Source organism: Pholcus phalangioides, unplaced genomic scaffold (assembly GCF_987345545.1).
Source record: "Pholcus phalangioides strain wild (caught in Gottingen) unplaced genomic scaffold, Ppha-v1.0 ptg000039l_1, whole genome shotgun sequence".
Lineage (NCBI taxonomy): Eukaryota > Metazoa > Arthropoda > Arachnida > Araneae > Pholcidae > Pholcus > Pholcus phalangioides.
This window is the reverse complement of record NW_028301625.1, coordinates 6493975-6519745: the sequence shown is the minus strand read 5'-3', so window position 1 is coordinate 6519745 and position 25771 is coordinate 6493975. Positions and strand designations below refer to the sequence as shown.

At 35.8% G+C, this 25771-nt stretch overlaps 1 protein-coding gene across 2 annotated transcripts in view; it reads right to left on the bottom strand.

Moving 5' to 3' along the window:
• Window positions 1–25771, bottom strand: part of LOC149065507 (uncharacterized) — a 162972-nt gene that overhangs the window by 99735 nt on the left and 37466 nt on the right. Inside the window, exons 2-5 of one of the 2 annotated variants that reach the window (XM_089253565.1) lie at window positions 25364–25421; window positions 18757–18998; window positions 10502–10588; window positions 3987–4037 (exon numbers count right to left, since the gene is read on the bottom strand). In XM_089253565.1, the coding sequence (XP_089109691.1) occupies window positions 3987–4037; window positions 10502–10588; window positions 18757–18998; window positions 25364–25421 (438 nt within the window). The remainder of the gene's footprint in view (window positions 1–3986; window positions 4038–10501; window positions 10589–18756; window positions 18999–25363; window positions 25422–25771) is intronic. The other variant, XM_089253566.1, reaches the window with a different exon arrangement.

The following is a 25771-nucleotide window of genomic DNA, read 5'->3' as shown; positions in this document are numbered from 1 at the left end:
CCACCAGGTGCAGATACACTGAGATATCTACCTCGTCAGAGTCGGAAGATAATGACCATCTGCCGCCGGACCAGCGAACCCAAAGCTGGCAACCCACATGAATAGAAAATCTAGCAAATGGGAAAAGAAGCAGAGGCCCACCAACTGAACCACAGGGAAAAGAGGCATGGTGTCCACCAGTTAGCCAAATAAAAGAGTTGACACACAAGCCCACATAACATAACAGCAAAAGAGGCAGACAGCCCATGATTCGCTTATATCACACGGCAAAAAGCCCACTAAATGCACAAGAAAAGAGGCCAAGAGCCCACAGCTTAGCCCAACATTATTATTTTCTTATTAGTTATTATTTTCCAGCACTTCCCTATTATTAGTTTCCCTCTTCTTTTTCCTCCTTTTCTTTCTTCTTCTCTTCCTGTTCTCTCACTTACCCACCTGGACTGCCAGCTGGAGTTTTTCCAGCATGATCGCACCCTCTGAATGAATTAATGCCAGAAATTTGCCACTGGAGTTATCCCGTTGCCAAAATTCCTTCCAGCCCAGCTTCGTGGCAGAGTCGGGAACACTTTATTTTGTGTAAAAAAAAATAATAACGTACAAAATTTTTACAACATATTTTTCCCTGACAATTTGGTCTGTTGTGATTAACAAATTTTGAGGTGATTACAGATGAGATGGGATTGGGAGCTTTTCTTTTTTTTTCAAACCGAGCACAACTCAGGTCAATTGCCATAGGCAATTTACTAACTAGTGAGTTGTGCCGGAAGTGTAAGTGCGTGTACCTAACAGTCTGAGTGCATATCTAGTGTTGTGTATGATTTTTCAGTGCTGCCATCTATATCTCAGAAGTGAAGTGAGTGATGTGTTGGGAGCTGGAGAAAAGTTTTGGAGTTTCGTTAAGATGGGATGAATGTATGCATATTAGGATAGAGGTATATTTTAAAAGCAATTGGAGGAGGCCCAACCATGCCATCTCATCTGTTATCTTACACTTGCCATATTATATACACAGGATACAAAAAAAAAACCGAAATGAGAATTTTACTGTGAAATATAAAATATCCATTGAAGTGAGTCATCTCGCTTAACACCTTATTGGTGAGCAAATGGGTTTGATAACTTGCAGACTAGAAGAGAGCATCAGTTTTATTGGGTTGAGTTCACTCACTCTGGTGGATTTGATGAAAATATAAAAAATAGAAATATTGTGTGGGGGAATATATACAATTAGGGATCGCCCGTGCCATCTCGCTTAGCACCTTATTTGGTGAGCAACATGAATACAACAATATGAGTACGCACGTGTGTTGTGGACATGAAATGCATGAAGAACTTAAATAGAGGAAAGAGAAATACATTTATATACACATATATATATATATATAACTGCCAGGCCGAGTCGTCTTGCTCTAAACCTATTTCGGTGAGCAATGTGGGATTAGTTTGAATGGGGAGGTGTCTGGAGAGAGCCTTAGCTAAGGATCAGCTTCAGTCTTGTTGTTTTGGTTTACTCACTCTGGGTGGTTATATTTATATTTAAAAAATATATGTATGTATATATATAAAATAAAAAGTATATAATGGTTATTATGAAACCATTCGTGCCCTCCCGCCTAGTACCCCTGCTAGAATAGCAGAATGAAGGACACTTGTGGTTATCACATGTACATCATTGTAACGGGAATGTCAAAAATTCTTGTTCGGGTCCCGTTTGTACATGCAATATCTTGACCGCACCCTCTGTGGTACAGAACTTATATCACAGGTGCGATAGAGTCTGGTCGTGCTTGGTTCCTTTAGTTTAGGTTATTTGGAGGAGTGGGGTATATGTGAGGCTATGTGGTTCATTAATTTTTCTTCTGCTTAGTTTGAGGGTTCAAAAACTCATTTTGTGCCAATGTTTTAAATAATCATTAAAAACTTCTATCTGGATAGAAAAAATCATTTTGTATTTACTACTTCATGGTCTTGGACTGTTCATTATATAGTTACTAACATTTATCATTCAAAATTATGGTGCACATTTTGTGTATAGGTGAAACAACAGTTTTCATACAACAAAGTAGTTGGATACATAGGCCTAGTATGGATTTTGTGACTTTGATGCTACCCAATAGCATTCAATTGACTTATGTATTTTTAGGACATAACAATGTGGTATAAACAATGTTTACAAAGCTCTGCAAAGAGCTGGAAATCAAAATGCTCCATTTGTCAAAAACAATGACGCTGGCATTGAACAGCAAAATGTAAACAAACCCCCTTGAAGAAAGGATAGATAGCACAGTAAAACCACCTGGTTCACCTTGACTTATTTACATTGACTTTGTAATTTACAAATTTTGCACTAAGCTTTTAAAAGTGGTCCAGGAGCGCATTCTTAAAAAACTAACATATCTTCATAATTTGCTGTTCATTGTGGAAGAGAGTTGACAGACTGGACTTTTTGTGCGATTCCTAAAAAAAATGTAATATACAAGTATATTGTGAGGAGAGAGAGAAAAAAATTATCTGTGGTTGCTAAATACACTGATTTGGCCCAAAATTGTTTTTGTTACCAAATCATTCCTGTCATTTTGCTTTAGGTGGAGCCAACCTTATAGGATACTGAAATAGTGATACGAAAAAAAAAATTAAAGTTTTTTCATAAGACTATGATTATGTTGTCTTAGGGAGTGCCCTACCTCTTGTCCTACTTTTTCTAATTTTTTGAGTGGGAGCTCTGCATGTATTGATATATCATTACAATGTGATGTAAAATTGACAATGTATCACAATAAAAAAAAATTTAACTATCGCCAGCCCACATACAGTCCACAAAATAATCAGGAAAAAACTATACAACTTCTACTTTGGCAGAATCATTAATTGCAATCTACTACATTTGCATTATTTGACAATATTTCAATGATTCCCTTTTTATTTAAAAAAAGTTATACAAGTTTTCTTGAGAAGATTTGGTGGGAAAAGTAGGACAAAACTTAGAAAGTAGGATAAAATCTAGAAAGTAAGACAAAAGTAGGACATTTTACCAAAAAGCAGAAGTAGGACAAGTGAAACCTCCCAACAATTATAAATCCCTCTACAAGTTTGTTTTTTTATTGTCTTGTTTGAAATGCTTATAGTCTAATATTAAACTGCTGCTTCTCAATATAGCAATAATCCCTCAACAAAAATATTGTTCATGGCCCAGAGTATTGTTACATTAAGTGTATTTGCGTTCAGTACACAACCTCTAATACTAGAACGATGGAAGATTCCCCAAATCTAATTTGACATACGATTGCACCCAAACAGGCATTCTCAGATGGTAGTGGTCATTTTAACCGCTATCGAGGTATTACACTAATATAATTACAAGACATGCTAAAATGGACAGTCTTCTTATGCAAACATTAATATTGAAATAACAGATATTTTTCTTTATTTTGCAGTACAATACAATACAATACAATACAAATACAACGCCACAACAGGCAAATTGCCCAATGAGGTGGCTGACTTAAGATACATCATGGATCCCCGAGCCATTTTTTGGAGGCCCTACCTACTACTGCTACACCACACATGCTTCCCGCCCCCCCCCCCCCCGGAACCCCCAACGAATCAGTACATGCGGGAATGTGCGTGTACGTGTAGTGAAACCTGACGTGAAGTTTTTTTGTTTCTCTGTAATGCTTGTTATGTGTAGTGCTGCCATCTGCCACCAGTTTTTCTAACTATGAGTGAAGTGTTATGATTGAATGATTTATCGTTGTAGGACTGTTGATCTCTGTGGCGAGACTTTTTAACGGGGAGATCGGCTCCCATTTGCGCCTTGAAGTTGGGAACCACAGAAAATTAACTTCAGCTGACCACCACTGTGGTGTTCGAACCCGTGAAGGATACCTATATATATACATACAAACATTGTTTAAGGTTAATCACAGACTTTGTTAAAAAAAAATTCAAAATTTAAGAAGCATATATAAAGACTATGTACATACCACTAACATTTGTCTGTTCACTATTTGTTTATTTGCCTTCGTATCTTGTTCCTATATTAAAATACCACAGATATCAGGTAATTCAGGCAGCATTTTATATCAGGTATATATATATAAATATTTTTATATAAACAGTATACTTCTAAGGTAGCTTCTCGGAGCTTGAGTTATGAAGAGACACTTCATTTTTTGAATATGTTTACATTGGATGAACACAGGTGTCGAGGAGACATGATTGAAGTGTTAAAAATTTTCAGCGGGTTGGATAGGATGGACCATGAATTATTAGTACAGCGTCAATCAACTGCTTTTACAAGGGGACACCAGTATTGATTGGTAAGGGACAATGAGTAGGTTATGGTGTAGCAGGGAATTTTTCTCTAATAAGGTTGTTAATAAATGGAATAGCTTACCCCCGCAGGTAGTAAATTGTAACACAATTGACACGTTTAAAAAGAAATATGATAAACATGATGGGGTAAATTGAGAAGCTATCCATACTTAGAATAAGACAAACCATAAGCATTCTTATGGGCATTGTATAATATTTCATCATGTATGTATACTGGCTCAGGAACTTGAACAAACTCCAAGTCAACGGCGAAGGGACTAAAGTGCGCCGTATCGTGGCCATACAAGCTTTTGAGGAGACCAGATGTGCTAAAATGTTCCTAGTCTTCAACATGCCATCCGAGGAAGTGACACCTGAATCGGTGTCGCAGTTTATGTCAGAACACGGCGAAGTCGCCAACGTGACAGTCGCAAACGAGGATCTAAGATACCAGATGTCTGTACAAGGCGCTGCTTCTACATCAATGGGGACATGGTGAAGAAGACGTTCGCCCTTGTCGAGTACAAGACCCACCAATCCACTCAGAAAACGATCGCTGAAGAAAGCGGCGACATCACCGAGAACGGTGTCAAGGTAGCACCTCTTCTCTCAGATGTGTACAAGACCAATCGAGACGAGTCCGCATCCAAGGGCAAGGCCTCGCAGCTCAAGAAGATGAAACGTTATGATGATGGACATCCTGTCAACAGGTGGAGATCGACAGCGAACCAGTTCCAGGCCAGGCAAGAAACGTCCAAGCAATTGGACTGGTGATTGTTTCCGTGTCCATTTGCCAAAGGAATCAACAGAGCTACGAACTGGCAGCCAAAGACCGAGAAAGCCAGAAGCCAACCGGCTAAATCTTCAATCATCAACAACGGAGTGCCCAGGAATCAGGGCAAGGAAAGGTCATCCTTCGCTTATGCCGGTGGTGACCACCACCCCATGAACTCTTGGATGAACAACCGTTATTTGCCGTTCAAGGGTGGTATGGCCATCGCCGCCACAGTAGCTGCTGCTGCACGATACAATGCTCACCTACCGGATAGCGTCATGCGTTGGCCCGGGGGACCCGAAAGGATGGTATGCATGGTAATGCCAACACCCTGTCACGGTAGCCGTTGAGAAACTGAGTTACGCTCTTGAAGCATTATCATTTAAAAAATGATGGATGTGCTTTTCGATGATGGGACATGTAAGGTTCAGAAGAAAAGAGGTTGGAAAAAGGCAGAGGAGAGACAGAAAATACGAGAAAAGAAAAAGGAATGAATTGAGACATTCGAAAAGTGAGATATAGTGTGAAATTTTGTACCGAAGAGACATGACGGTTTTGTTGGGGACGTTGGATAATAATTGAAATAAAGTGTTGTTTTCCTCTTTTGGGAGTCTAGAACCCAGTTATTTCGCCCTAAAATCGTAGAAGTACAGACGAGGACCTACGACCGATAAGAAGTCAGAGGAAAGTTTACTTTGACCAATCAGTCTCCTATCAGTAATTTATAAAATCTTCACCAAACTACTGCCATAAAATCTTGAATTCACATTTGGCAAAGCCCAACTAAAACAAGCAGGCTTTCGAAATAGATTTAGTACAATGAAGAACAATCAGAGAACTCATAGAGAGAGATACAAGGAATACAAATGACCATTGTGTATGGCCTTCATTGTTTTTGATATAGCGTTTGACTCTGTCTTCAGATCTGCTGTTGTTAAGGCTCTGGAAGTAATTGGGATAGAGAAGACATGCATCAATATCATGAAGAAAATATATGACAAAGCAACTGCAACCATTTGTTTGGATAAAGGAAAAGCAAAGATTAAACTTGGGAAAGGTGTCTGACAGGGTGATACTATCTCACCAAAACTCTTTACCACTGTTTTAGAAGAAGTATTTAGAAAACTGGATTGAAATAAAAAAGGAATAAAAATAAATGGAGAATTTCTAAACCACACACACACACATTTGCGTTATGCAGACAACATTGTTGTACACATTCAGCAGTAATCCAGACGAACTAGAAGAAATGATACAAGAATTGGCGAAGGCAAGTATTCAGGTGGGCTTGAAAATGAATCTGCAAAAGACTAAAGTTATGTTCAACTCCTTTACGTTGAAAAGGACAATCCTGTTCAACAACACAGAGACAAGAAGTAGAAAGCTACGCATACCTGGGACAAGAAATTACCATGGAGAACGGAATTATTAATGAAATAAACAGAAGGATCAAGATTCAGGAATTGGATGGAGCACTTTTGGCAAAAACTGTGTAATTCTTAAGAGTCACATGCCATTATGCCTGAAAACAAAAGTTTTTAACCAGTGTGTGCTCCCAGCACTGACTTAAGGAGCTGAAACACGGACACTCACAAGCAAGATGATACAAAGGCTACAGACAATACAAAGGAGCATGGAAACATATATGTTAGGCATCACAAGAAGAGACAGAAAACAAATCATTTGGATAAGAAGCCACACAAAGGTATATGATATCATGGAAAGAATCAAACGTTCAAAATAGAAATGGACTGGACATATTGCAAGAAGACAGGACAACAGGTGGACTACAAGTATTCTGGATTGGTACCCCTGTGGTGTTAACCATCTGAGAAGGCGTCCCCACGCAAGATGGATTGACGAGATCAGGAAAGCGGCTGGAGTCAACTGGATGGCTAAAGCACCAGACAGTAAAATGGAAAAATTTAGAGGAGACCTTCACCCAACAGTGGATTGAAAATGGATGATGATGATATTTTCAGAGCTGTTTAAATTTTTAAAAAAATCAAATTTTAGAAAGTTAAACTTAAAATATTAAGCTGGGCCTACGGAATGTGTGTCGTTATGTACTTAAGTTATTTACTGAGCTGCTTCTGCATAATGTGGATGGGATGACAACTTACAACACAAGCAATGATTTGGTGGCTTAAGAGGATCTGTCTGATGTTGATACATGGAAACAGCTTTCACCATGCCTCTTAAATTCTGTATGGTAGAAAGCAGTGGTGCTGCAGGTGCAACAGTAAAAAAAAAAAAAAACTAGATAAGTTTCGTGATGATCATGAACCTGGGAAGCAAGAGTCTAGAATATGCATGGTGTGGGACACACCTGTATATGACCCCTGACTTTTATCAGTTTTATGTTTAGTAAAAAATATTTTAACTAGCATTTAAAACAAAAAACCCCATTCTATTGCCTACCTGACCAAGTTATGAAATATTGTAAATTATGATTTTTAGGCATATTCCTCTATTGACTAGGACTTTGGTCTAACGAAAATGTTTAGAAATTTGTTTTGGTGCTCCCTATAAGTAAGCTGATTCTGGGTGCCGATTTTTTTAGTTGATACTGAACAAATGTTGATTAGTTTCACAAGGTTAGGAAGTCTCTACACCTGGATTAAGGGCATAAGCACCCTCTATCGATTTGACATTTGCAACATATGTATTGAGTATCTAAATTTCCTGAATGGAAAAAGATACAAATACAACGCCACAACAGGCAAATTGCCCAACGAGGTGGCTGACTTAAGAACATAATGGATCCCGAGCCATTTTTTGGAGGCCCTACCTACTACTGCTACACCACACATGCACTCCGCCCACACACACCCCCCGCGGAACCCCCAACGAATCGGTACATGCGGGAATGTGCGTGTACGTGTAGTGAAACTTGATGTGAAGTTTTTTTTTTGTTTCTCTGTAATGCTTGTTATGTGTAGTGCTGCCATCTGCCACCAGTTTTTTCTAACTATGAGTGAAGTGTTATGATTGAATGATTTATCGTTGTAGGACTGTTGCTCTCTGTGGCGAGACTTTTTAACGGGGAGATCGGCTCGCATTTGCCCCTTGAAGTTGGGAACCACAGAAAACCAACTTCAACCGACCACCACAGTGGGGTTCAAACCCGGATCCTCGCATCGCAAGTCTGTCACTATAACCACTCGACCACCACAGCGGCAAATTTCTCTAACAAGTCAGTTAAACATTACTTAAATGTTATTGAGAGGATAGGCACACCTATAGTTGCCAAAGCCAGACATTTGCCACAGGACATGGTTAGTATCCCTAAATGAGAATTTGCTTAGAAAAAAAAGGCAAGGATAGTGTCGGCCATCCAGAAACATTTACGCCAGCTCTCTGCACATGGTTATAAAGACAGGTGGTGAATGGTATTTTTGTGGGGACTATTGCATGTTAAATGACAAGAGGGCACCCAACTACAACCCAATTCCATAGGTCCATAATTTTACCTACAGTAAAATTTCAGGTAACGAGTAGCTTGGTTTATATATGAATGGTTCGCAAGACAAGAAAAAATTTTAAACAAATTTTTACTTGAAGAAATAGCAATATCTTGCAGTACCTAGATGAGGACTAGTTTATAAGAGGCTGTGTGTGTGTGTGTATTTGTGTTGTCTGTAGAGCATCACATGATCACAACTAAAAGGCCAGTGATGGTTCCCTCCTATTTCTCTTTCAGTAGGCTAGGCCATCCTCACAAGTTCAATAACTGGCCACAGCATTTTCAGGGCTCCTTGCATTATTTCAATACATGAAAAACCAACTTAAAAATATACAAATTGTATGCATATGCATATTAATAAAAACCTTTGATAATTCAAGGGTTTTTTTTAATTTTTCACTTTGGGGCCTGCTTCCCAAGCTCAATTGGGGGAGGGGGATTCATAGCACAACCCAATGAAATCTTACCCTCTTGTTGTGTGTTAATGCAAGCAAGGGATTCCAAAGTGAAACCAAGGCTCTTTTGCATCATTCTGAAAATACTCTACCCTTCAATATAAAACAAGTAAAAACATAATAATATGAAACAAGTCATGGCTAGCATGAAAAAGACAGTTGTGAAACAAATCATTTTGGTTTCCATTATTTCTTTAAGAAGTTTGGTTTGGAATGATATACAAGTGTTTTGGATTAAAAGCATATTTATGGAATGAATGAATAAACAAAAATTCTGCCATAATTTTTCTCACAGGCAAAATGATATTTCCTACTCTTAATAGTTAAAGCATACCACAGAATTCCTGTACAGCTAGCAGACATTAAGAAAATGGTAGTTCTTGAATCCGGATTCCTGAGGACCTAGGTGATTCCAGATTTGGGAATCTTCTGGATTATGAATCATATTTTAACATTTCATATTGGAAGCAGTAATATACCTCTCTCAGCACTATGATTAATATTAATAAAAAATTAATAAAGCAATATATATATGTATATAGCAACTGATAATTTAATTAAAGCCATAATTTCGAATTTACATACCATTATACTAGTTATCCATAGAAAAAAAAAACCTTATTTTTCAAATATATTTTGGAATCATTGCTCTGAATTTTTTTAAATTTCTGAAGATCGTAAATGGTCGATTTTCAGATTCCATATTTCTCACACAACATTCGTACCAATGTTCCACATACTACTTTTTTTTCAAAAGTTTGACTTTCTCACGTATACATAAAGCAACGTGTTTCCATTTGCACCTTGTACTTGCCACATCACTTGATCTCTTCAGCATGTTCGGTAATTCACAGAAAATAATAGAGCCTTGGACAAGCTCTAAAACACTAAGATTAACTAGAGAGGGCAGAGAAAATGAAATGAATAAAGAGAAGTTATTTCGATCAAAGCTGCCTTTCTGACTAATCACATTCACTAACACACACAGTTTCTACCATTGTTTCCCAAAAGCCTGGAAATTGCAGTGGATACCAAAAATAAGCCATACAAAAAGAAATAAAATGGCCAATGTATTAGAAAATGCAGAAATAAAATTTGGAAAAAGAAAAACATCAAAAATCCGGTTGAAAGTCTGTGTTACGGATCCATTCGAATTTGGGAGGTCCTACAGCAAAAGTTTCTTTACATGCCTTTTGGCTTGTGCAACACCAGACAAACATTGCAAAAATTCATGAACATATTGACATAGCTTTATGAACTTTAATACTAAAATTAAACTAAATAAAAATTATGTGAAACATTTAATTGTTTCTAGGTATGGCCCAAAACGTGAAGATAAGTATTTATGAAACAATACAAAGCACTGTAAAAAAGACAAAACTGACCAATAGTTTAAATAAAGAGTTTCACACAGATGAAAAAGAATTTAAAGGAAAATGATATACTGAATGCAAGTTAATGGTCAACCCACTTCAGGCATATACTTACACTGACATCAAATGAAAACTTTATCAGTGTGTTGTTGACAGTTTCAATTACTCTTAGAGATTCTTTTTCAGATGTATGCTCAAAGACCTAAAATGTTAGATGTGGAAAAGAAAAAGTAAATTATTCAACAATTATACAAGTGTACAAAAATAGTTATGTGAATTAATTCTATTAAGATGGTTTTTGTGGTGCTGACGCCAAAAATATTACTGTTCTTACAACTTCGTGTAAAGCTTCTTCATAATTTGAAGATGATGTCACTTTCCGCTATTACTAACAACGTTTGAACAGTTGGCTGATGCAAAGATAAATCCAGGAAAGAAAACTCAACTGGCTTGCAGGGGAATCAAACCCATGCCTTTTCACTTGCTGGATGAGCGCCCTACACTACTAGACTACACAGCCAATGAATCCTCTTTCCTTAGAGCTCGTGTGTGCTGAACAGGGCCATACATGGACAGCCAGACTTGACTCAAGCCAAAGGTCCCAATTTCTGACACTGCCACCAGATGGTGACTTATCCAAAGATGATGTCCCTCTCAGCTATTATTACAACGGTTCTTCAAAATTTCCTGTGTCGAAATCAACATGCAACTCAAATCTACATAAATTAAGTAATTTAATGAACACAAACAAATAGTAAAAAAATTTCAGACAATATAATTTTTTTTTCTTTCAAACAAACATTTTATGACTTTTTTTTGTACATAGAAAAGAGGATGTAGTATCTGACTTAAAATGGCAGCGGTAATCATCATATTTCTACTAGTCTTCGATGTTGCTTCATCATTTGTTGTGCCTGTGATGCAAATTTCATGTCATTTGCACCAGTAAAACATCTTTCACAACCGAGTTGGAAAGTTCCGTGTTGGAACATAACGTGTTGGAAAGTTCAATTTCGATAACCCTGTATAAGTATAAATAGCATCCACATTTGTTATGACTTTTTTTTTTTTATCATTTCAGCCACCTCACTGAACAGTTAAGCCAAGACAGACTCTTTCTGTGATTTGCAAAAAACGAGTCTTTGAATGAGACTTCTTAGCATAGATGCCGGAACTTAGGGGCTGGGGCCATTTTAGCCCCAATAAATTTTATGAGGGGGCTGAGCCCCCCTAATAATTAAAGAATATACAAGGCACCACACCCTTCCTCCTCCTGATTAGGCGCTTAAGTCTCATATATACAGGACGACAGCCAACTCTTTCAGCCCCTCCAACGTTTTCTTCATGTCGGTGCCTCTGCTACCTAGATATATTGCAGAGGTGAACTCTAGAAGAAAAGTCTGCTAGTTTTTGTTGGGTCGTGCGAACCTGGTTCTCTTGCAATCTGGGCAAGTGTGCTAATCATTTATTTGATATCTAGAAATTCTCTTTCTTTGATGTATGGTGGGCTGAGAAAAATAACTTCTCTTTACTACTGCCAACTGAGGGTCATTTGCTGAAGTTAAGGGAGGCTGCAAAAGTTCATCACACTACTGTGCGTTTTATAAGAAAAGTAAATTCATGTCTCCAATGGTGTTTGGGTTAACATACTTGTACAGATTGCAAAAGGAACAGAGTCTGATTTCTGGCAGAGACCAAGACTTTCCTTTCTGAGTTCATTTTAACAGCAATATCCAGTCTCTTTCATTGACCTCAATGGACAGTTTACATGTCTTTGGCTTCCCTTGAAAAAGTCTTGAAGAGGGTGGTAGTATTGAAATGTTTAAAACTGAAACCATACTAAACCACCAACCACAGCTTGTTTATTTGTTGCCTGTAATCAACAGGTAGTTTGTTCCCATTCTTTCATTTGTTAGTGTTTGTTCAGGTAAGAGTCAGGTTTTTGTCTGTTATGAAGCTTCAATTGGATCAACTTGCTGTTCAAGACAAACAGCGGGTCTTGAACAGCAAGTAACTTCCGCCATATGGAATATTTGCCTTTTTGCTATCTTTCAATTTTTCTTGGCTACTGATTAAGGAACTTCATACAGTTCCGAAACGTGTCTAGCTGTTTTTTTTCGTCTTATTTTGGCTTAAATGACGTTTTTTCCTAGTATATCATCCAATAATCTATGCTTCTGTGGAAAAGTCTGAATGTTATTACACTATGCCACAGACTGCCCAGAAACAACAAAGTTTTATTTTGCTAAGATACAAGAATAAAACAAGTATATCTGGAAAAACTGAGCTCTGCATTTCCCATCAACTCGCAACGTCTGGCCAACCTCATTACATACTTAGAAGAAAATCTTCACAAGATGTTAGTGCAAGCTGAGAATGTGGACCCCACATATTTGCCATCACAAACCTGTTGCCTCTTAGTAACAAGATGCTAACTACTAGTGACAAAGTCAATAGTTGACACAGGGCATGTTTTTATCGTGCTCTGCTTGTTGGCCAATAGCATTGTCCTAGCCGGCCTCCAGCCAGGACCTTTACCGAAGGATTTTCTGTGGCATTGGTGTGCCATTTTGTGATTTTCTTCATTCTCATGAGATTTCTTTAGCGTGTTTATTATTTCCTTTCTTTTTTGGGTCTAACTCTTCAGTGTTTTCTTCATTTTTCTATGTTTTGTTTTCATTATTCGCTTTTATTTGATTTTGACACAAAATATAGAAAATAAAGAAAACACTGAGACCCCCAAAAGAAGAGTTAGACCCAAAAAAGAAAGGAAATAATAAACACATTAAAGAAATCTCATGAGAATGAAGAAAGTCACAAAATGGCACACAGATGCCACAGACGATGCCCCGGTAAAGGTCCTGGCACTTATCTCACAAATCCAAAGATTGCAGTTTATCTATTTGTGAGATAAGTGTTTTTTAATACTCTCTACTTTTCTACTTTTCATTGTGTATTTTCGATCGATTTAAATTTTTTTCTTTCGCTTTCATTCATTGTACTTTAATTAAGGGTTTTCTGTTGTTTCTTTGTCAATAATAAAATTTTTTGCCCACATGCTTGTGGGGGAGGGATTATCTGGTTTTTGTTTTCAGTCATTATGGTGTTTTCCCTCTTCTTTGGTATACTTTTCGCGGGTTTTTGGGCGTTAGTGTTAGCAAGCAGTCTAGAACTTTTCCCCCGGGTACTCTCAGCAAATTTTGTTATTTTGATTTGGACCTAATCGTTTTAATATTAGTAAATAAGATAGTTAGCTAATACTAATAAGTATAAATTGTATTTTATATTTTAATACTTCTTACAGGTGTAATGAATTCTTTATATATATATATATATATATATATATATATATATATATTTTTTCTTCCTCATGATTAAGTGTTGAGCATTTTCTTTTACTTTCTTTTTTTTAATAATCTTTATGTATATTTTGCATTGTAATGAATTTTAGGTTACTTTAATTTCCTGTTTACATTTCACTTTTTTTAAAAGTAAAAATATAGTTTCCAGTATCTAGATTTAGCATTATTATTAGTATGCCTCAACTGCAATTGGTGTTGTATAGGGGTTGCGACAAAAGGTTTTCCTGGTCTAGGGGGATAGTTGATGTTAGCTATGTGTGATGGGTGTGTAGAAAGGATTAAGTTGGAGCTTGAGGTTGAAGTGTCATGAGAGAGAATAGGGGTTTTGGAGACACCAGGGATAACGAAGCCACCTGTGCGAGGAAGAATCAAGTAGGAGCGAATATGAGTGGGTCTCTGTCACACAGTATCGCAATTTAATATTATTCACTCACGGGGGAGGGGGGCGTTCAGATGTGGCAGTGATTCCATTACTGCCAAGGAGTAGTATGGGTTATAGGAGTAGGATTCACCACTTCAACTTAATCCTGAAAGACATTTGCCCCTATCTTGTGTCACGTTTTTTTGGAGCTTCCTGGTTTCATTGATAGGTGGCTTCATTGGGATGGGATGCACCTGAATATGTGGGGGGAAGAGCTGGGAGGTGTACAATAGACTTAGGTCAAGTTTTTTACGTTCAGATGATGTAGACGGAAATGTGGTTTAATAAGGGATAATAATAACAGTATTGAGGGGAGAATTACGCACCTCTGACTTGGATGACTTTTCGATTGACACTAAATCACAGGGAAAATTAAAATGTGTTCTAATAAGCACCAGAAGCTTGTGTAATAACAAAGATTTTTTTGAAAATATGATAGCTGTAGAAGGCCTAGATCTTATAGTTGTTACAGAATCTTCAGCAAAGGATAGGGATGAATCCTTCTTGCACATCTCAGGATGAAATACTTTTTTTAGAAAGAGATCTGGAAGGAAAAGGGATGGAGTCTTGATTTATGTGAAATCATGTTTGCATTCTCGGGAGCGTAACATACAGAGCAGTGATATTGAAACTACATGGGTTGAGCTTGAAAATAAAAAATGTTAAAAGCTTATGGTAGGAGTTTGTTATAATCCACTGAATAATGATTCAAACTATGTCTCTAAACTTCATGAAGAAATTTCCTACATGTGTAAGCATAAGAGGGTTTTCACATTAGGGGATTCCAATTACCTGGGTATTGACTGGGAGAACTTGTTGGCTGGAGATGAAAATGAGAAAGGTTTTCTTAAATTGGTGTTAGATCATTTTTTGTATCAACCGGTATCAGAAGCCACAAGGGGTATTTTTATTTTGGATCTAGTCCTCACTAGTTCCAAGGATCTTTTTGAATATGTTTCGGTGGGGGATTTTTTGTAACTTTTTATTGATAAACTTGATCAGGGTATCGATGGGATTATTAGTAAATTTGCAGATGACATGATGCTAATGTGGGTAGTCTGGAATCAAAGCGATAGGGATTTGCTCCAGACACACCTAAACAGGAAATCCTGTAGTGGGGGCAAATGAATGGAGCATGACATTTAGCATTGAAAAGTGCACTGTTGCTCATTTTGGTTCGAACAACCCACGTTTCACTTATGAATTGACTGGTGTTATTATTCGGGATACAACTAGGACCATCAATGGGTATTCTTATTGATGAGTGGCTTAGATGTTCTAAACATTGCCCAGCTGTGGTCAAAAAATAGAATAGAATGCTCGGTTTCATTCTCAAAAAAAAGGTCTCTTCACATTCTTCTGAAATGATCCTTCCAATTTTCCGGAGCTTAGTTCATTATTGGAGTGGAGTAGGGTAGTAGTTTACTAACTACCAATACTCCTATCAGGTTTTGGAGATCATACTTGCAGAGGGACATTGACTTGGTCGAGGGGAGTGCAGAGAAGAGAAACACATACTCTTGATGGCACACAGGGCTTGAGCTATGAAGAGAGACTTGATTTTTTGACAATGTTTACATTGGAAGAACGCAGATGCCTGCGAATATGATTGAAATGTTTAAAATTTTCAATGGGATGGATAAAATGGACCATGAGTTATCATCAATCAACTGCTTCGACAAGGGGACACCAGTATCAATTGGTAAAGGACAATTCTAGTTTATGGTGCTACAGGGATTTTTCTCTCTAATAGGGACGCAAATAAATGGAATAGTTTATCTCTGGGGGGTAGTAAATTCCAACACAATTGACACGTTTAAAAAGAAATACAATAAACAAACATATTGGGATAAATCGAGAAGCTATCCATACCTAGATGAGACAACCATAATTTTTTTATGGGCAAAGGTATATTTATTATTTTATCATAATTATTGGTTTTTAATTGTTTTTATTGGGTTGTTAGTTTAGATATATATTCTACATCCATATTTTTTACGGGCATCCTTTTTTGACCACCTCATTTGGCATTTTGACTGTTGTGGCATTTGTATTTATATGAGTTTTCTTCTAGTGATCATCGATTTGTTAGTTTTTCTGTAACTTTTATTTCGAGTAAAGCTAATGACAGAAGAATGGTTCAGTGTTTTTGAAGAACTAACTTTGACCTTTTCAGAGGAACGTTAGCGGGAGGTTTCACAAACTGGTTGCGACTGGTGGGTGTGGTAAGTCAATGGGAAGAATTTAAGGCAGAACTATCTCCTGTTTTGCATGCTGTCATACCCTTTGTTAATAAAAAAACACATTTGTTTGTGGCACCCTTTCTGGTTCATGGAAAAAGAGTGTAATCTTTATTTTGAAAAGAAAAGGGTATTTAGAGAGTATAAAAGTTTAACAGGTGACCTGGCATCATTTACTGAATAAAGAATTTGAAGGTTATTAGGGAAAGTAAAAAGAAAGTTGATTCAAGGTTGGCAGATAATGTTGGCCCTGATCCAAAATCATTTTTTAAGTATGTCAATGATGGATGTAAGGGAACAGTTGGCCCCCCTCTCAATAGAAAGATGTAGGGTAGAGAGCAATATGGGCATGTGTGGTTCCTTCAATGACTTTTTTTGCATCCGGTACTTAAGATATCTTGTACCCATAATCCTGTAATTAGGATATCTCCTTCCTAAGACCAGTACTTACAGAAGGAGATATCCTAAGTATATAGGTGTTTCATGGGTGATAAAGTCCTCAATGATATTCAACTGAAAGATCTGGAAGTCTTAGTGTTGCTGAGGGTATCGTCCCAAGTAAAGCTCTCTCTCTCTCTCTTTGCTAATGTAGTTTTAATAATTTCCCAATAAACTTAGAAGCTTGCTAATGTGGTTCCAATATTTGAAAAAAAAGTAATAGAGAAATCATGTTCAATTATCGTTCAGTGAGTTTGACAAGCTCCCTCTCGAAAATTTTGGAAATTATTATCACAAGGAAGTTGATGAAGTGGATAGATGAGAATAACATAGCCGGAAAACCAGTTTGGGTTCAGGAAGGGGAAGTCATGTCATGTGTAGCCAATCTCCTTTGCTTCTATGATGTGACTTTGGGAAATGGCAAAAATGTCAATTTTGTTTATCTTGACTTCCCGAAGGCATTTGATCAGGTCCATCATGGTGAATTCTTGAAGTGTTTGCATGAGATTGGGAGCAACTTATTGAATTGGATAGAATCGTGGTTGAGATAGGTAACACAGTAGTAGCAGAGACTTCATTGGCGTCTGTTTCCCCCGACAGGTGATAATGATGGCCCCACAATGAAGTCATCCGAAATTCGATAAGACACCAGCTGCCCTTGGATGATCAAAAGACAGTTCTCAAGTACTTAAGATTGTTAACGAAATCATTGCTTCTTGCTTAGAGCCACAACAAAATGTTTTTTGTTCATTATAACATGCTATATGTTATAATTTATGTTATAATTATTTTGTTATATGTTATAATTACTTAGTTATATGTTATAATTTATGTTATAATTATTTAGTTATATGTTATAATTTATGTTATAATTATTTAGTTATATGTTATAATTATTTATTTATATATTCTATATGTTATAATTATTTAGGAATAAAAAAAGGGTTGCCAGAGATTTTGAAAATAGACATCTCACTTTTCTAATGAGATAAATTAATCCTTGAGGAATCAAATTTTGAATTCTTCAGATCTTTTGAGGGGGGATCTAATTAGACAGACAATTTTAACATTAAATTGAATAGGAAATTCAAGGGGAATTTGTAAAATTTGAATTAACCAAGTTCGAATTAGACAAGTTCCCCTGTACATTGCAAACTTTATTCCAAGAAATCTATCAAGCTCAAGTTCTATTCAGAGAAGATTACCTGCATAAAGAAGCATTGAGTTTTAAATCACAAATTAAAGATGATAAATTGTATTTTTAAAAAAATTTGAAGGCAAGAAGATCTTATTATAACCAACATTAAGCGCCTGACTTAGTCAAATGTGATATTATTGCATCTGTTAAGCAACCTGTGTCTGACTAGTCCTGATGGGGACCACAGGTCAGAAGATTATGTGATTGATTAATAACTATTTCTTTTCCTCTGAAAACAGCACCAACTGTATCTTGAAAAAAATACGTAAGGATTTGAAACCTTTTATTTGCAATTTTTGTTGTTTATAAGGGCCAAAAACTTAGTTGAAGCAAATTTTTGCATAAACTTAGCAGTTAAAATCGTTCATCTTCTGAGACTACAAAAATGTGAAGATGAGAACAGTCATGAAATTTCAACTTGAAATTGGAAGTTTAGGTGAAGTCGCATTTGAAAGCAGCTTCACAGTCAAAAATTGACTGCTTCTGTTGTTCTAGTGTAAAGGCAATTTATTTTTATTATCAATATGCATTTTTTTGAATTTCTTATAGATATCACCATAGTTTATACAAGTTCATTTTACAGATCTTTGTTGTTATATTGTTATTATTTTTAATGCTGTTATTCATCATGCACCTAAGCTTTTGATTCCAATATCATCAATAGATATAGAAATTTTAAAATTACATTTAAATTACAAATTTTTTTTTTACCTTATCTACTTCCATTTCACTGTCTCCTTTCCCTTCATTATTTTCTTCTTCTTCTTCTTCTTCTTCTTCTTCTTGTCTTTCATCTTTTCTTTTGCTAGTTCCTCTACCCTTCTTTCTTTTCTTTTTTCCACGTCGTCCACTGCTTTTTCCATGTCTTTCACTATTACTTGCCTCTGACTTTTGGCTTTTTCCCTTTGTTCTAGTTGTGGTGGTGGTGTGGTCATCTTCTTCATATTCCTCTACTTAAGTAGAAAATAAATTACATTTGATACAACAAAATGTAAAATAACTGGATATAAACATGGTTTCTAGAATGAAATGCAAAACTTGAAAATAAACAGTATTCTATGGAATTAAATGTGAAAAGTGAAATTTAAAATGTAGTGGTGACTTTCATAAGGATACTTGGGTAATAGAAATATGATGCATATGCAAATGTCCAAAAGTGATATTTTATGTTATTGGAGGGGGGGGGGCGGCAGCTCTGAACTTGATAATAGCCAGTTTTCTTGGCAAAGTGTAAAGTAGTAATAAGAGTGTAGCAAAGTGTTTACAGCCTGTGTTGGTCATGTTTTAGGTGTGCTCATCTAAGTCATGAGCTTAATCATTATAATTATTTTTAAAACTTGTTTTTATATAGATACATGGTTATTTTCTAATACTTCAGTTAGTTCAATGCCAGTAAATATCAATATAATGTTAATCAGTTAAAATTTATGTGGGAAAACAATTTAATGGAAAAGGAGACACCAAAGTGTAACGAATATGGAAGGGATATTATCGCCATGGAGGATTTGATTCAATGCACTGGAAATTGTAAACAACCTTATTTTTACTGCGGTGAATTCACAGAGAGAACTTTCCATCTGGCAAAAGAACACAAAAGTGTATTTAAATGTATTAAATGCACTTCTCAAGTAAATAAATTTCATGAAATTGATGATGAAAGTGCCTAACCGCAAAACAATGTTCAAAACAGTGACTAATACAACAGATAGTGTTAGTAATCTTCTCCAGAGACTCTAAGCCAAGAAATCTAACCACAAGGCATTCATATCCACACCAAATTAAATGAATATATTAAGAACTTAGAATACCACAATAACATTGTTAGTGACCTAACTGAATCTATCACACAATAAAAATCTGAAATTCATATTGTGCAACAAAAATTACTTGGCCATAAAATATGTAAATGAGATGCTTAAATCTGAGATCATGGATCTAAAATCTGAAGGATTAGAGGTGCAACAATATTTCAGACACACAAAATTAAGAATCACTGAAAAATGAAAATACAATTAAGAATGTGTGAGATTAGTGTTAACCAGTCTGGATGTACAACAACCTGAAGGTAACTCGTTGCTCATCGCATTCCTGCAAACAGAAAAGTTCGCACAAGTCAATTATAGTATAATTTTATACAAAAACCTATCGTGAGCACTGAACTGCAGATTCTGAAAGAAAACGCCTAAAAGTACCAGATATAAATACACAGTTTAATCAGTCACCCATCTATTTGAATCATCCATCTAGCCTCAGGACTGCAAAAAACTCTTATATCAATATAAGTTATTTAAAAAGGATAAAAATTTTAAATTCGCTGACTCGAGAATGGCAAAAAAAAAAAAATTATACCAAAATGAAAATCACACTGTGTTCAGAATAAGAAATCAATCTGATTTTAACAGTGTCTCAATTTTTCATCTTTGAACCTGATTATCAAGCAGATTTGTTTATTAAGTTATGAAACCTTGAGCACTCTGGAAGATTTAAAATTATTTCTATGCCTAAATAATAAATCAATAGTGTTTAATGTACAACATACAAAGTTTAAGATCGAATTTCAGCACAAGTTAAATATATTATTATTTGATATGTTTGACAAAAATGTGTTTTAGTATATGTTTACATATATAACTGAAACATGGAAATGAGGATGAAACTGATCTGTAGCAAATTAATTCTAATAAATTTTATTTTTGCTGAAATTATAAGAGATCTGGCAGCCTTGTGGTATATACCAATGCAAAATACAATTCAAAAAAATCTAATATCACATATCTTTAACAGAAAATGTTGTTTTATATCGTGAACCTATTGATCTAATTTTTTTCTCCATATACTAATTCAATTTCTTTCTTCTTTCCTACTGATGCTTTTAATAATGAAATGCAACAACTTTTACCACTAATCAAAAATAAAAACATCCTCATAGTCAGCAATATTAATGTTTACATCTTAACCCTTTAAGCAGCAATGACAAGATATCTCGTCTCCATAAAGGTCTCTTATTTTAGCATCGGCAAGAATAAATATTTTGTAAAATTTATTTTTTAATGGCAAACTTTTCCCTATACCCCTTAGTTTTCACCTGTTGAAAATCAGAAGAAAGCCTACTTTATGAAAAGTAATTTTGAATGTAATTTTGCCTACTTTATGAAAAGTAGGCAAAAATTAAATTTTTTTATCTTCATTTCCAGAAGACATTCGATTGGTTTCAACATGGTAAACTCTTGAAGCATTTACATGAGATTGCAATTGAGAGCAACTTACTGAATTGAATAGAATCGTGATTAAGCGATAGGTCACAACAGGTTATGGTCAACAGGGAAGCTTATGATTGGTCACAAGTGGAGCTCCTCATGGAAGTGTCCTTGGCCCCATATTTTTTTCACTTTTTATAGATCATAACTCGATCAGGTATCAATGGGACTGCTAGCAAATTCTCAAATGACGTGAAGCTAATGGGAGTAGTCGGGAATCAAAGCGATAGGGAGTTGCTCCAGTTCAACTTAAACAGGATTGCAGCATGGCAAAATGAATGGAGCATGACGTTTAGCGTTAACAAGTACATGGTCACTCATTTTGGTTTGAACAAATCTCATTTCTCTTATGAATTGAATGGTGCCACTATAACGGATGCCATCACGGTTAACGATTTGAGAAATTTTCATTGATGAGCGGCGTAGGTTTTCTAAACATTGTTTAGCAGTGGTTAGAAGAGCGAATAGAATGCTCGGTTTCATTTTCAAAAGGTCTGCTATAGTTCTCCTAAAGGCATTCTTCTGCTTTTCTGAGACTTAGTTTGTACTGGACTGGAGTATGCTGTAAGATTTTGGCGACCATACCTATAGAGGGACATAGACTTGGTTGAAGAGGGGCAGAGACAAGCTATACATGCTCTTATTAGCACACAAGGCTTGAGCTATGAAAAAAAACTCAATTTCTTGAATACATTTACATTGGAAGAATGCAGGTGTCACGGGATATGATAGAAGTGTTCAAAATTTTCAATGGGATAGAAAAGATGGACCATGAATTATTAATACGTTGTTAATCAGCTGACTGATTTGACAAGGGGACACCAGTATCGTTTAGTAAAGGATAATTCCAGGTTGTAGCGTGGCAGGAAGTTTCTCCCTAAAACAATTAATACGTTTAAAAAGAAGTACAATGGACATAGTGAGATAAATTGAGAAGCTATTCATACTTATATAAGGCAACCGTAATCTTTTTTATGGGCACACAATGTATTGCACACTATTAATTTTTTTTGGTGACATGCTTTTATATTGAGTATTTTGGTTATATTTGACATCGTATTTTTTTATGGGCAAATTTTTTCAGTGACCTCATTAGGCAATTTGCCTGTTGTGGCCTTTGCATTTGTGCAAGAAGAAATTATTCTACGTTTAAAACAGCATTGAAATTTGTACTTGATAAAAAAATCCAAAAGCACAGTCATATTATGCAACTAACATTCATTAATTTAATCAATCTAAAGTATTCAGGAGAAAAATATTAATAAAATATTACTGCTATGCCACATAAACTTTTCTTTGAAAAAGAACCACCGTGTATGAAAAAAGTGTTCATTACGGGAAATGAAAAATTTCTCTGTGGAGAATTAGAGTTGTGATAATATTGTAAGTTTTTATTATTGCTTTTGAAAAGAAACATATCTTGTTTAGTAACTGTGACAATTATTCCCACAGATAGTGCATTGCCTACTTCTACAAAGCTTGTAGTAAATTCCCCAGGGATCAAAATCTGTCTATACGGCGAATACTCTATTTAACGACTTCACTTTCTCCATGGGATAGAAAGTTCTTGGAAAAGACCCTAGAAACCTCTCCCTCTAAAATCTTATGAGAAAAACTGAATTAATTCTATCACCATGACTCTTCGCCCAAAAAACAAATATGTATCACATTTATTTAAATATCAATTAATGTGTAAGTAATTAAAATATGAAACTTACTATCTCTTATTTACAGCCATAATAAATTACGAAGCTAAGGAAGATACTCCAAATACTACAGAAATTGGTTTTAAAAAAAAATCGGGTCTTTGAGTTTCTTGCAGTGTTTTAGTTTTTTTTAAATTGCATCAATCTTTACCATAACAATGAATTCATATACGCACGTTAGTTCGAGAAATGATCTGTTTTGTCTGTGCGAGGAAGGCAATCTGGAAAGTCGCATCTAGCTCTACTCAATGTCCAAACATGCAAAAACTTGTTTTCCATCAAAACTGCCTCATGCTGTGGACTAAAAACAGATTTTTGAGTCATTCAAAATGGTGGAGTGAACAGGTTTTTCGTGGCAGGTCTGAACCCAGCTTCATTAACATAGCGCATGGTCAAGCTCACAGAACTTGTGTCAGAAAGAATGTTTCATCATAAGTGCTGTATGGGCTCTGATATGAAGAAAACATTGAGGGGGGTCTAGGGTTGCACAAGACGTCCGTATATACGGCCCACAAGGGCGTATGCAGGTTGGGATCGCATTGAATATCCATAAATTATTAAAGGACTCTGCAACGTCAGAAAGTTGCTTCGGGAGGTGGGGGGGGGGGGTCACGTGGCCTGAGCCTTCTAGGTTCCAGTGCCAATGAGGTATTACATTTAATGAACTTTCAATTAAAATTTAAAAAATTAAATTTTTGAGTGTTTATTTTTTATTGCTCTGTGATTATGTTGTCCTATAGCAGTGTTTCCCAACCTTTTGAAGTTCGCGGTACCCTTGGGAAATAATATTAAAAACTTGGGGCACCCTTCCTTGAATACAGAATAAAGTTTACTACAACAAATCACAGTAAAATACAACAATAGAGTTTTGTTCGATCAATCATTAATGTGAAACTTGTGATTGATGCTTAGAGCACAGATACTTGAAATCATTCCTTACAGTTGGCAACAAAACACGTAAATTGCCCTCAAGGTCTTGCAGTCTCTAATTTTTCCGCTTTGTATTTAATTGTTGCCACAGCAGAGAAGGCTTGCTAGCATAGATATGATGCTGGAAAGGGAATAAGTGTGTTAATTGCTTTCTTCATTAGATTAGGCTCTCCCAATTCAAGCCACAGGTACCTCACTCTTGGTGAACTTACCTTTGAGTGTGAAATTGGCGCAGAGATAGATAAATTCATCTTGTTCGCAAGCAGTGAAATCTATTTCCTCAGCATTGTCTGCAAAATCAAACGGTGAGACAAACCAGTCGGAATTCTCAGTGGAAAGAAATGGAAAGTACATATCTATTGCATCTTGCAATCTTGATGAGAGTTGAAAAATAAGGTCTTTCAGCTTATCCGAAAGTGATGTCACTCTCCGCTATTACTACAAATGTTTCAGCAGCTGGCTGATGCAAAGATAAATCTAAGAAAGAAAATTCAACTGGCCTTGCGGGGAATCGAACCCACGTCCTCTCATATGCCGGGTGAGCGCCACTAAGCTACAAAGCCAATGACTCCTCTTTCCTTAGAGCTCGCGTGCGCTGAATGGTGACATACATGGATAGCTAGACCTAACTCAGGCCAAAGTTCATATTGCCGACACTGCCACCAGATGGTGACTTATCCAATAAGTCTGTCATGCATGAGAGTAATTAATTCGACTTAATTTATAGCCAATATCATGGCACCCTAGGGTACCGGGGCACACCGATTGGGAATCACTGTCCTAGAGGGATAACCCCTCATGGCAAAGCTGAACATTCATCACTACTGACAAGCTTCAAGCCAATGTTGGCATGTCTGCATTTTGTTAAAGTTTTTTTTTTCCCATTTTTGCTTTTTGCTAAAGGAATTTTTTATCTAGCTTAAACCCTGTTACATACACATACCTTTCAGCAAGTTATTATAATGGAGCTTCAAGTACATGAAATAAAAAACAGGGCAGTTTGAATACTAATTAATTTGATTTTAACATCATAGTTTTTCTCAAAAATAAACTCATTAATAAATAATCAAAATTATTAAATTTTATTATTATATTAATGCATATGAAAGACAAGTTTGGTAAAGTTTGCCCTTTGTTGGAGACCAAAGCAATTCTTTTTCTATCTAAGTTATTCTTGATAATAAAAAAAACCAATTAGAATTTATTTAAATTTTGCTTCAGACATCTAACTGCAATTGAAATAATTTTCATAGTAATCATGTTACTTCTTAGTTTAAAAATAAGAAATGGTGAAACGGAAATGAAATTTTATCTACTGAATGCTAACTTTCTCATAACAGAATCTTGAATATACTACAAAATATGAAAACCCAAGCAACATTTTTTCTTCTTAAATTGTGACACATAAATACCTTAACTACTTACTTTCTTCCCTTTCATGATCCTTATGTTTATGTTTCTTTTTCCCCTTTTTCCTTGGATCCTGAAAATTAGTAAAAATTAATTCCATAGAACTTAAGCTTCAGAAAAGAGAATTCTTCAAATTAAGATATGTAAGGGTGGATGCAAACAATTATAATACTTAGGCATTTATAATTAAAAATATTGTGTTTTAAAATGAAGGGTCCAGTGGTAAAACCATTTTTTTAATTACACAAATACAAAGATATATACAAACATATAATACATACACTATTGGCCTCAAGGGACATGAATGTCCTTCCAGCAGGTTTATAAGGGTTACTCAGTGATATTAGTTCAGCAACAGCCTTATTATTGTGGTTTGTACAGGATGGTAATTGTTTCATAAAGTGTATATATATATATATTTAT